At 40.8% G+C, this 13,416-nt stretch overlaps 1 protein-coding gene across 2 annotated transcripts; it reads right to left on the bottom strand.

Moving 5' to 3' along the window:
- Positions 1–746: 746 nt before the first annotated feature.
- LOC108163710 (protein drumstick) lies at positions 747–10,024 on the bottom strand. 2 transcript variants are annotated; one of them, XM_017299156.2, is made up of 3 exons: positions 9,850–10,024; positions 2,759–3,503; positions 747–1,461 (listed from the first exon to the last, which is right to left on the bottom strand). In XM_017299156.2, exons 2-3 carry the CDS (start codon positions 2,977–2,979, stop codon positions 1,437–1,439), a joined length of 246 nt encoding a protein of 81 aa, XP_017154645.1. In that variant the 5' UTR covers positions 2,980–3,503; positions 9,850–10,024; the 3' UTR covers positions 747–1,436. The 2 variants fall into 2 exon arrangements, with proteins under 2 accessions (XP_017154645.1, XP_017154643.1); XM_017299154.2 differs by lacking the exon at positions 9,850–10,024 and adding an exon at positions 9,089–9,419.
- Positions 10,025–13,416: the final 3,392 nt, after the last annotated feature.

Here is a 13,416-nt window from a genome sequence, read left to right as displayed (position 1 = left end):
AATTTTTGTTTTGTTTTCGTGATTTTTTTTGTGCAAATTTTGTCTCATTTTTATTCATTTAAAATTTAAACTTAAACAAAACAATTGCATATCGTAATATATATTTGATAATGTTTTTTATTGTTTTTTATTAATATTATTATTAATTTTATGTAATACATTTTCAACGTGTTTTATTTTCATTTTTCATTTTAAAATAAAAATACTTATGATTTAAGGGGGGTGTTTGTGTGTTTTTTGTTGTTGTATTATTATTAAGTTTTAATTAATTTCGTTATTCATAAAAATATAGCGAGGGGGGCAGGGCGTAAATGTTCAATTTTTAAGGCAAGAGAATTGCAGCTGATTGTCGTTTATATGTATGTCTAAATGTTGCTAAGGGATTTTAAACCCTCTGTGAGTGTGGCTTTTGTTAGTACTGAAAGCGCAAGAAGCTCAAGCTTAATTGCACTTTCGTTGGCAACATAAGCCACACTGGAGAAAGCTTCTTGCAACATGTTGCTGGAGTGTATGTGTATGTAGTTCTGATCAAGCGGTTAAGTGTTGTTTCCTTCCGGTTGTTGCTGTTGCTGTTGTTGTATCGGTTACTCCTACTGGGCGTTGCTGTATCGGTTATTGTTGCTTTAGCGGTTAATGATGCTGTATAGGAATATCCTGCTTGGATCCTGTTGGATCCTTTAGGGGATGTTCGATCATCCCCGAATACTGCTGGATCGAGTGATTATATTGCTTGTTTAATGTTGCTTAAGCGAAAGCTCTATCGGTTATTGTTGCTAGGAATAAATGTTCCACTGATTCCTTTAGTGGTTTCTTTTACCTCCCATAACCACCACGCCCACAGGTGTCCTTGTGTAGATTTCTGCAAATATTTTGAAGAGAATTTTGTTGCTTCTTTTCTGTTCTGTTCTGTTGTGGCTGCTATTGTTGTTGCTGTTGCTGTTGGTGTTGGTGGTGCTGCGCCTGCGCAACATTTTGTGAATGTTTTTTGTTGATGGATGTGGGGGGCGTGGCAAGTGCATTGAAGAGACCAAAGAAACCAAAAAAAAATCGAAATAGATAAAACCAACACCCAATCTAGCCATCCATTCATTCATTATAGTACACGATGCTGTGGCTTGTGTTGGACTTATTCTTAGAGTTTTTTATTTAATTTTTTTGAGTGGTGCATGAAGAAGGCGGTGTGTGTGTGCTTGTTGTAGCTGTAGCTGTGGCTTTTGCCTTTACTTTTGCGGCTGTTGCTTCGTTTTGCTGTTCAGATCCCATTCAAATGGATATATAGTATATATATATAAGATATAGCTGTGATATTGCGTGCTGTTGTTGGTGCTGCGGTGCTTAGATATCGGGTTTACTTTATATATTTCTCTGTATGTGCGGTTTTTTTATATATATATATTTATATATATATATTGTATGTATATATATGGTATTTTAGCTTATCGCCAAACACACTGACTACATCTACAAATAGAAGAGAGAGAGAAAACAAGAAAAATATAGAGAATAATTCGTGATGTGGCAGAAGGTTGTGCGATAATTCAGTGAATAGAACAAATTACAATATTAATGATATATTAACAAAGCGATTCGGTGCTTTTCTGTCTACCCCCAAAATGGAATTGCGATTTCGGTTCTTTTATGGTTGGTTAGGTGTATGTGTGTGGGTGTGTGAGGTTGTATATATGTATGCGTGTAAGCTTTTTGTATAATTCTAGAGCTTTTGTCCGGAAACTACCTCAATTTTATGGCTTATGTCCTCAATAATTTATCGGATTGTTAGATTAAAGTTCTACCAAAATTGGTATTTCCTATTGGAAGCATTTGATAAAGAAATATGTGGGTTTAAGGGTTGAAATTTTCCATTCAACCGATACCAAAAGGTTTTTATACTATATTTACACTAATACATATATGCCAAAGAGACCAAGAGAGACTATGTAAAGACTTCTGACCTGTTGTCCCAACATAAATGGTTCTTTTCTCCACACATTTTAAACATATTATTCATTAATTTATGATCCATTATAATAGTTAGAAATGATTTTTAATAATTAAATCATAGTTCTCATTAACATTTGATACTTTTTTAATCTTTTTTCTTCGGTATTCAGCTATTTCGCAATTAAAGAGAATTACGCTCATTGAAAGGTGATTACTACATATGTACATACATTCCTTCTTCATACATTACTACATATATCTAGCTTTAGAACTTCATATATGAATAATCTGCCTGTGCAAAACGTTTCTTTATCAAAGTGCTTTTCCCTGGCGGCTATAAATAGCTCTGGTATATCTATCTTATATGCCATATCACAAATTTATTTCTTTTCACACTTAATTCTAAACATTTGAGGGTTTTTTATATCCAGTAATAGAACCTGAGCTATGAATAATCTGCCTAAGGCAAAACGTTTTCCCATGAAAGTGATTCCCACTAGCAATGAATATAGTAGATATGTCTGGTATTCTGTCTATATCTGTGAATATACATTATAATGATGAATACACCTAGGTTTCCACCTATATAACTGTGGATATATTACGAATGCTTGTTTGTTCTTGACCAACACCGAAAAGAAGGGATTCTGATCCGTGCACTTAAACCTTAGATATACCAGGCATGTACTATTTGTGTGTGTGTGTGTATGTATATACAACCCCAATGCACAACCCTGACTTGTATGCGTTTGAATTGTAAGGTCTAAGGGGTCAGGTCAGGTCAGGTCAGCGGGTAGGGTAGGATGTTAAGACTCACCTGTGCTGGCGAAGATTATCACGCTGCTTGAAGTACTTGCCGCAGACCTCGCACGAGTATGTGATCTCCGGCGATTTGTGGGTGCGCTCGTGGATCATCAGGTTGTATGGCTTGGTGAAACGCCGCTGGCAGTACTTGCAAATGAACTCGCACTTCGGACGCATCTTGCGACGGAAGTCCGACCGGCAGTCATCGTTGTCGATTCGCATTACAGCAAACATTTTGACGGGCGGTATGTGCGCGGCTTCTCCCTCGGGGGCTTTTCGGTGGCTTTTTCGGCGGAGTATACACTCACTGTACTCACTGCTCTCTCTCTCTGTGCTCTGTGCCCTGGGCTCTCTTTCTCTCCGACTCGCTCTCTTTCCCAACCAACAAATGGGGGACTTGCTTGCTCGTTCTCTCTCTCGCTCTCTCTCTGTCTGTCAGTGGGGGAGTTGCCGTGTGTTGTGTGTTGTGTGTTTGGGGGAGCTTTTGCTCGGTGTACACTCTCTTTCGTTTAATCGCTATCTCTCGCCAGATACCCAGATAACACCGTTGATTGCGGTGAGTGTTGCCAGTTGGTTGGTTTTTTCCTGGTGAAATGCGGCAACGATGCTTCTGTCCAACTATCTTATTTTTTTTTCTGCTGCTGCTGCCGCTGCTCTATCTGTGATTTCTCCCTATGGTATTGTGGGCGTTTTGGGTGGGCCTTACTGCTGCTGCTGCTGTTGACTTTTTGGTTTATGGCGCACTTTAAGGCAAACACCTAAAAAACAGAGACAAAAATATAAAGTTAGCAACGCCTGCGACAACTTTTATGTGCCAATAAATTCAGACAGCAAAAATATACATATACACATATTGTATATTGTATATTCCATCCGACAAGTTGTCTGTGTCCGCTTCGCAGCGGTGCTCACGCAACATGAAAATTTAAAATGACTCATTAACCAACCAGCAGCCAAATCCGTGGCTGAAGCTCGGTGTTGACATTTACAAATCACCACAGATGCCCCACACTCATACCATTCCCTCCATGCCCCATACACCATATCCATGCCCAAGTCTCGGATGGTAACCTTCGACGGGCCATATAATAATTTGTCTTCAACGACACCCATCGATTGTTCACCGTTGTCTCTGTGTAGTGCTTTATACAGTGTCGTCTTTCGGCCCGGCCCGGCCCGGCTCGGTTCGGTTAGGGTAATGTACTGCACTGTACTTTACTTCCGCAAACACAATTGTTCAATTAGCTGTAGAGCAATCAGATTTTCGAGGCTGAAACTATCAGATAACATGAACCTCCATGATAATGAAAGTATATTTAAATACAAGAACTTTACGCCACAATATACCAATATTCAGAGAGTTTCCTCAAGAGAAAGTCAACATATGAGTTTGCGAGAGATGATTCTCACATATGTATGTAAGCACAATATCATAGAAGGCAAGTATACCAATTTTTATAGAAATTTCCCAGAGAACAACCGAGTTCTTATTGGAAAGTGCACCATAAAGGGCTTAGATCATAATAAAACCCTTACATTTTCGAATTTAAGGCAGTGACTGTTTTGCGTACCAATTTTGATGGAGTTTTCATGAGCGAGAGCCGAGTTCCGACAGTATAAAATAGGATTAAATGTGGTAGTCTTGATGAAACAATTGTCGAAAAAAAAACATTATCTACTCCACTTAGTATACATATTTTGGCACAATTTCATCGATGGACAACCGAGTTCACTTGGTCAGTTCTTGGCATTTCTTATGAAACTGAGTCATAACAATAATTCACCCCATTGGGGCTACTCCCCCGTCGCGTTATAGCCAAGTACAGTTGCCAAATACGCCCTGTTCTTGGCCACTTCATTAAGGTGGCGCTGTAACAAGTTTATTTTTAATTGGCGCCTTGCGAAACCGAATGATATTTATGCCCAACGCTTCTCCTTTGCGATTTCTCGATCGTCCGTGTCCTCGCGGTAGTTAACAACTGTTATTTTTTATGTAATTTTATTTTTGTCATTTCGGCGCCGCTGGATGGCAGTTTTTGTTCTTTTTAGGATATATATTTCTCAGATTTAGTATGTCTTTGCCTTTTCATTCGCTTGGGGTTTTGGGATTCGGATTCGAATTCGGGAATTTCTGTGCGAAACAAAAGGCAGCGCTGACTGGTAGCGACAAGCGTCTCGGCAAGGCCCGATTTCGATATTTATTTATATGTTATGGTGCATTCAGCTCGCAGCTGGAGCACTTTTTGGGTATGGGAACGGGTTCCCGATTCGGGATCGGGACCGGGATCGGGATTGGGTTCGGTTAGGGGAGCTAACGTTGACAACAAAAGCCAAACGTCACAGCGGGTGCTGCACCGGCCGCAGACGGTACGTAGTTATTGTCATTATAACATTAATGCCCACTAAACATATTCAAATTATAACACTGACTTTCCTGACTCTCTGGATCTTTGTTTGTGTTGGTGGAAGAGGTCCAGGTCTCCGTCTCCGTCCCTGTCCCTGTCCCCGTACCCGTACCCGGTTGGGTCCATGGCTGCTGGGTCGCTGATCGCATTGGTCATGTCTGTCTCCGTCTCCGTTTCGGTCCCCAGTCTCTCTTGGGGAACTCTCTGCGACTCCTCCAATGTTAATTTGTGTACACAATGTGGCGTCACATTGGCATTTTAACGCCGTTAATCATGCGACACAGGGCGCCTGCATAAGGCCATCCATTCGATATGGATTCTTTGACTCTGTTGCTTTGGTCTCGGATTTGGATTTGGATTTGGATGTGGCTTCGACTTTGGCTATGCTTTACTTTGGCTCCGTCGTCTCTGGCTGGGTTTCAGCGTGGGCTTAAGTGGAGCAGCATTAGCCACGGGTTGCGGCTGGGGGTTAAGCACTCTATTTGGTCATTTGGATGAGTGGCTAAGTCGCAGATGACGATGGATGGAATTATCTGTAGTTGAAGATGACAGCGAATGAGGGGACAGTGCTGTAGAAAGTCAACTGAGCGAAATTTGAGCTCACAATTGAAGGCAAATCGAAGGTTAAGTGCGTTTGGATTAGGGTTCAGATCATCACCTAGGGTTTTGGGACTATCCCAACTATATACATAACTTTTAATGATCAAAAAATAGCTAAAGAATAAAGATTAACAGTAACCCAGAAAAATGTCACTCCTTGTCTAAAAGACAAGAAGAGTCTCTTCTAAAAGCACCTCGGGAACTAGACCTTCAAAAAGATGTAGGAAAACAACCAACGAAAGCTTTTTAAATATTAAGAAAATCAAAGAATGTATCATATGTGCGTTGGACTAACCTTGCACATATCCTAGCTCATGTAACTTGGGAACTACATACATATATCTCAGAAAGAACCAAGAATTGCTCTTTTTAGCACAGACCAAATGCTGTTTTCAGATCATCATAATCTGTTGAAAATCCAGCCAAACAGTCTTGGTAAACCATCACACAATCTTGCCAAAAACCATCTTAAAACCCAATGGGCGTTTCTTGGCACCTTCAGACGTCAGCAGCTGACGACGAGGCGATCTCCAACTGTTAGTATTTGGCAACTGCGAATCCGCTTAGCCGTAGAGGTACAGAGGCCACAAAACGAACACCCACAGATCGGATCCGGCCAAAAGAACTGCCCAAATATTGTATAATAAACTGTTGTCCAACGCAAAGATAATCCCATTAATCCGCACTGAAAATAATTAGTGTTGTGTACACTCAGACAATCTTTCAGAGAGAGAGAGAGATAGAGTGATAGGAGAGAGACCTTTGCTCAAAAGATGGTTCACACAGCGTGATCCTGACTCTGCCTCCGACACATCCCGAGTCCCGAGTCCCAGTGAAGGGCATGCGAAAGGCGTTAATGCTGCGTGAAATTAGATTTGCAGCAGGGAAAGAGCAGGAGAACCAAATAAAAATGGCATGCAAGCGAAAGAGAGAGATAGAGAGAGATTATTCCATATCTGTGATGGGAAGAAGTGCAAAGTAAGTGCGACTGGAACAGCGCCTTCCACGAACCCACAGACAGAGTTACAGTTTAACACCCCGACAGAACCAGAGCCAGAACCAGAGCCGGTACCAGAGTCAGAGATGAGATAAATGTACGAACGTAGCGGTACGAACGATAACCAGAGTGACACACACGTCGAAGGACCGACCGAGAGACATGGTCAAAAGCGATTACCACACTTCTCCTGTGATCCCTTTCATAAAACACTTCTCTCTTTTTTGGAGGCGGACAGTGAGTTGGCAAGGTGCCATTAAAAATTACAACCGAAAAGTGAAAAAAAAATAAAAAATACAACGCAGGGAGAGATGACAATAAAGAGACAAAAGGCACCGAAACACACATTTGATACGAATCTAATTGTGCTAATGGCACAGAATTCTCGGGAAAAACACCCACACCGTCACCGAAGAAAAGAGGGATGGATGGAGAGCAGAACCAATATGTTGCCAGTGGAAACAATTAGGATATGTGGCAGTGCACTTCAAGTAGAACAAAAGGTGAATGCAACACACAAGAAAAGATGACCCCAAACAACATACCGCAACAGACAAAGGAAGAAGGATCTCTGGATGGATCTCTGGTTCTCACTCATCTGCTCTTCTCGCCAAAAAAACGGGGAAGAATGGTAAAGAAAGTTGATTTCTTATGGATCTCACATCTCATATCTTTAAGACGATATGACAGTCGGTCAAAGTCAAGGAAGATTAGGTGCCAGCTGATGTCCATTTACAGTAATCGTTTAGCTAATTAGACTCTAATTGATGAGGCACAGCGTGTGGTCTAGACGAGGTCACACACACACCAGGCAGAAGGCCAGAAAACCAGAAGGTTGAAAGTCAAGGAAGAAATGGGAAAAGAATGAAATATGCTCGTAAACGAACTATTCAGGAAAAGTCACAAAAAAATGTCCCTCTTAGTTCTGGAAACTTTTCAACAACTGTTCGAGCCATTCGACTCGACACTCATTGGTATTTCATAATCCAACGAAAGGCGACAACTTAATGGCTTTCAAACCTATGACTCACCATCTGGAAATTTGGCCAAGTCTGTTTGTCGATGATGAACAGATCATCGTTCAACATTCCTGGCGATGATTCGCTTTGGCTGGTGGTGTGTTGCCTTCTGTGATTAACCTTCTTCTCTAGGCTAGACCTTGTGCTAAGCCACAAGAAGTTTGCCTCGTTTCAGACTGACTCATCTGTTGGCCAAGCTTTCAATGGGGAAGCTTTTGATTTGACCAATTGCCGACGGCTTTTGGTTGATATGTATGTTTTTTGCGAGTTGCAGATTGGAATTTTATGGTTAATAAAATAAAAATAATAAAAATAAAAATCTAATATATAAAACTAAGAACTTGTATAGATGCATCTGAAACTATTACGTTTTGTTATGACCTATTAAAGAGGAATATTGTTTGGGCTGACCGATGAAGTACTTAGGGTTCCCATCAAAAATTCAAAATTTTCTTATAGATCGTGAACTTTTTTTTGTTTGAAATATATCTCAAGTGGATACAGAAACGATTTTTGGATGAATCTGGTCAAAAATCATAAAGATATTTTCCCAAAATGATAAAAGCTTTTTCATTTGGAGTCCTTATGGAATATTTCTGATATTAAATTGTAAAAAATTTCTAGAAATTGTAAAAATATATTTGAGTTTTTAGAAATCTTTATAAGGTTTTTAAGCATCCTGCTAAAAGAATGACAGACTTTTCTCTCCTAGGAAAAATGTGTCTTTTACTTAAAGATGAGTTTCCAAGATTCAAAAGTGTTAGTTTTATAACTTTAATCCAATAAGTAGATGGGGAATATTAAAGAAAATTATCAATCCCAATAGGTATTCTACAATATCAGTAATGATGAAATTTGGTTCATCTTTATTTTCTCCCCTTGAATAGAAGTTTTTGTAAAAATGTATCTTCCGAATTGTACAATTTGTGGTTTATTTTTAATCTCATAGAATCCAATAGGGAAATGTTCGATTTGCAATCCGCCATTTTGGCAAATGGCGACACTTTCACACACACACACACACAGACACAAGGCAAGGCACCGAAAAAAGCTCCATTTGCCACACGCACGCCATATTAGCATTAGACCAGCAGCTCTATCTCCGTCACGCACACACATTCCCAAAGAGAGAGAGCGAGAGAGAGAGGTAGAGAGAGAGTCACACGCACCCACATTACGTGGCTGTCCAATGAAAGAGCGTAAAACTGGTAGCCGAAGCAACAAGTGAAGACGGGGCATGCGGCAAAGGAAGGGGCAAGCAAGTGGCAGAACAAGAACGAGCGCCATTGCTACTGGAATTGAAATTCGAGAATAAAACTTACCCAATGGGAGAGAGCGGAAATGTTACGATGCTGTTCTGCGGTGCTGCTGCTGGGAAACAAACGGGTGGAATGGAATGTTGTGGAAACTGGAAACTGGAATTACGCGACGGCTGCTGGAATCCGTCTGTGTCGTGGCTGTGTCGGGGCTTTGCTCGTACGAGAGTCACGTACTTATCGATGTTGTGGTATTTCTATGGGATCTGATCTGTCTTGGGGATAGATAGATCGCTGGCCTGGCTGATGGCTGATCTCTTTCGGGAGGTGCTCGTACTCGCGAAGGAACTGAGGGAACTACGCACTGCGCGGCACAAAGTTGAATGAATGAATGAATAACTGAAAGAAATAGTAGTCACCGCTGTTGCTGCTGCTGCTGCTTGCTGCTGCCTGCTGCTGTCTGCTGACGTCGCTGCCAGCGTCGCTGCTGGCAAGTGAGGAAGGCGACGCAGAAGCAGAAGCAGCAGCAGCAACAATCGCTCTGTCTCTGTCTCTGTCGGAGCGAGTGAGTCAGAGCATAAAATACCAGTAGTCCCAAAGCGGGTTCGGGTAAAAGAAGAAACAAAAAAAAAACTTCGTGCTACTGCGCATGCGCAACACTTAAGCCGTCTCGCTCTCGCGCAGGGCTCCAATCTTCGGGTTTTAGTATTGTAGTTGTATGCGTGCGTAAGAGAGGAAGCTCTCTTTCGAAAAAGGGGTAACGGTCACAAAACAGTAGCCACAAAATGGCTACAATTCTAAGAGCAACAAAATGGCGGTGCGCTTACCTATGCTACGTCGTTCTATATAGCTCCTGCTCTGCTCTTTCCAGATATTTCTTATTGATATTGTACTATATATATTCCACAGATCGCTTGCACCGTATAGCCTTTGTAGCAAGAGAGACCTCGGTTGCCACGACGGTAATATTATTAATAAAATATATTTCACTTCCGAACGCTTCTGTGCGCGAGAGTCAACTGCAAAGTTACGATCGAAACTTCAGGCTTGATGGGTTGTAGCTTTTTGTATTTTTTTACCTTATTTTTTTGTTATTTTTTGTTGCTCACTCTCACTCTCCCTCCCGCTCTCTCGGCTGTATGTGCACTGGCTCTGTCCCGCTCTAACCTTACCGCCTCTGAGCGTAAAACAAGTTTTGAGTGCGACTGCTGATTGGTTGGGTCCAGCGATTGAGCTCAAGAGCGAGTGCCGACCGAGTGAGAAAGCGTGTCTGTGCCGCTTGTGCCACGCTCTCCGTTGAGTGTTTTCTGGGGCGTTACATGATTTGACTGTTAATTAGGTTTAAGTAAGGCAACATTTCAATTAAGCACAGCGCCTTAATGAGAGAAAGGTGAGAGCTTTTAATGGCTTTAGCACTCTCCCTCTCTCTCATCGCAACGGTAGCCAGCTCTCTTTCTGCTCTCTCTGCAAACTTTCTTTCACTTAGTGTCTGGTGGGCGTGTCCTATTTTGTGGCGCTTTGGGCGGCGCTCTGAAGCCTGTCAAGAGAGCAGCGCAACCGTATTACGCAGTTTCTTTCTTTCCCTGTCTCTTTCTCTCTATCTGTCTGTCTCTCTTTTGGCTGTTCTTCTTCTGCTTTCAGCTCCATTTTGTTCATATGTGTGGGAAACTTTTCGTTCCTTTTGGCTTTTGCCGCCTTTTGCCCTGTGTGTGGCCTCTTTTGTAGATTGTCTGTTTGTCTTTATCTTTCTATAGATATAGATTCTCCCCCTTGCTCTGCCCCGTCTCCTCTTTCGCAGTGATTTCTCAATGGAATCTCTCATTCACAAAAATATTTCATTAATTTTTTACATCTGTTTGTTTTTGGGGCTCTTTTTGCTGTTTTTAATCAAGTGTTTCGCCAAAAAAGGATTTGCTGGCCAATTTTTTAATTAAGTTTTCGCTTTTCGACATCCAAGCATCAATAAAGTTTAACAAATTATCTCTGTCTCACTGGCCCCTCCATCTCATTGTATCTCACTCTCCGTTTTTGGGCATTTTTAAGTGCAATCTGTTGGCGGGGTATTCAATGGAGCTCCAACTCCATTTGATGGCTTCATTTTTTTGGTTTTGCTTTTGTTTTTGTGTCAAATTTGCATATTTTAAATGGGCAATCACGAGTCTCGTCTCCTAAAGGAGACGCTCCGACAATTGTGAGGAGCTTCCTTATGGAGGCGAAACTAATTATGAAACGTCCACAGATAAAGCTCCACAAAAAAAAATCAGAAATGAAAAATCAGCTTGAAGACTTCGAGGGTGAAAAAAATATATTAAAAATATCAAAGATGTGTATATGGTATAATAAGAGGAACTCGATTCACAAAATATTTGAAACTATCATCTGAAATATTCTACATGGCTCTTCAAGGCCCCCCCATCAGTTTTCTTTTCCTTTTGAGTCACCTCAAAAGTCTTTCCAATGTTCTTTTAACCCATTTGAACTGCTATCCATCATCCGTCTATCAAATGCCCTCTCAAAGACCCTTTAAAACCCATTCAAATGGACTACCCTTCTAATGATTCAAATGACTTGCCACAACTTTCTCAATGACCAAATCAACCTCAAAGAAGACAATCTACAGCCCCAGCAGACACAGACACAGACAGTGCACAAAAAAGTATTAAATTTCATTAATTGCCTAAATTAAAAAGGCAAACAAAATCAGGCAGGCAACAGGCAATGGCACAACAAAAACACCAACAAAAAGATTGGTGAAAAATTAAAAATTCATACGGCAGCGATGCGGTCACATAAATTTTAGAGGAGCAGCCAGCCAAACCGAAAGCAGACAGCAGACAGATGCAAAAAAAATTATAATAAATATATGTGCGAATACACGGAAAGAAATTATACTCGATATTGATGGGAAATGTGATGCCTAAAATTGGTTTTGCTCATAAAAGGATAAAAAACAAAATTAAGATTATAAATGTACATAGACCCTGCGTGATACAACATTTACACCCATTTGTTACCATACTTTTTCTGTCTGTGTAAGTGCGAATCTGTTGAAGAAGCACCACCAAGCAAATGCTAAAGACGTGGGCGTTCAATGGGCTCTGATCTTTTTGTTTGGGATTTTTTTATATTTTGGTTAATAATAATGAAACTGGACCGCAGCCACCGCAGTAAGGCGTTGTCAACAGTTGGAGATGATGATACCCGATGATGATGACGAGTCCTGGCTCTTGGATCTGGGCCTCCATCTTCATTTGGCACACGGTAGTTGTCTCAGTTGTCATTTAGCCGGAGTTCTCTCATTCAAGGTGTACTGGAAAATCATTCGAAGCCAACAGAAGAGGTCTTTCTCAGTGTCGTGACTTGATTTATTTTGGCCCACACTTGGGCCCAGACTTGGAGACTTGGTTTATACATAAATTTGAATTATGGTACGCTGGCTCGTAAATTCGTTGGATGATGTTTCTATTTTAACAGTTAGTCGGAGCTAGGAACCGACCGAGCAACCGAACGATCTATCAATGAACTCGCAGCTGAATGAACTGCCCCGAAACCTGAACACCGTCCATTCGCATTCGATTGATCGAATCGAATCGAATCCCTCATTTGATATGCAGTTTCGATCTTCAGTTTGTATGCTAATTTCCTGTCCGTTCGGTTTTCAGTTTCAGTTTTTAGATATCCATTGTGTTCGCCTTTTCAGTTGGTTTTTGTTTGTATTTTTTATTTAATTTTAATTTTTATTTCGTAAATTTTAAATTTGTTGTCACTTCTGTGGGAGCAGCAAATGGTTTTTCCACTCTCCACCGACTGACGACTGGCTTTCGATCGCTGTTGCTCGTTTTTAGTTTTTTTTGTTTTGCTTTTTTTTATTATAATTGGGTGCGGTTCGGTGTGGTTCGGTAGTGTTTCTGCAGAACTCTATGAATCGACGCTATTGTTCAGATATACGAAACACACACACAGCTCTTTTTTGTGCGGCAGCAGCCATAGAAATTAATAAAATTTATGGTTTATTTGGAATTCTTGTTCGTTTTTTTCGGTCATTAATTCGCCATAAAGAAGTAGGCAAAGTGTGTGGCAAAAGCTTTTAGAGTCGAATGACAGGGGAGAAGCTGTAGCTGTTCATTGGGTGAATTTTTCGAATGATAACTCTATTGGGAGCAGAGTTACGATCGTATAACTTGGTGTGGATTTGTTTTTAGTGCAGATTTCTCTCTTTTTGTGTACATTTATTGCAGATAAAGGTGCTGGCCGTAATATGAGACCAGTGTTCATTACAATTTTCATCAAAAGTATACTTTAAGAGTCCTGAGATACCCCGTACGTTAAACATCTCATTTAACACATAATCCCTTTTGCACTTGTTTTCATTCATTCTTAAGCATCCCCATCAA

The sequence above is a fragment of the Drosophila miranda genome, chromosome 4 (genome assembly GCF_003369915.1).
Source record: "Drosophila miranda strain MSH22 chromosome 4, D.miranda_PacBio2.1, whole genome shotgun sequence".
NCBI lineage: Eukaryota > Metazoa > Arthropoda > Insecta > Diptera > Drosophilidae > Drosophila > Drosophila miranda.
The sequence above is the reverse complement of the archived record's forward strand: the minus strand, read 5'-3'. Positions and strand labels throughout refer to the sequence as shown.

Excerpts from the sequence above, each read along its gene's own strand:
- LOC108163710 (XM_017299156.2), bottom strand. The coding sequence starts at position 2,979 with ATGTTTGCTGTAATGCGAATCGACAACGATGACTGCCGGTCGGACTTC. Across the intron at positions 1,462-2,758 it reads GATAATCTTCGCCAGCACAG|ATGTAGTCAGTGTGTTTGGC; the intron begins GTGAGTCTTAAC and ends TTCTATTTGTAG.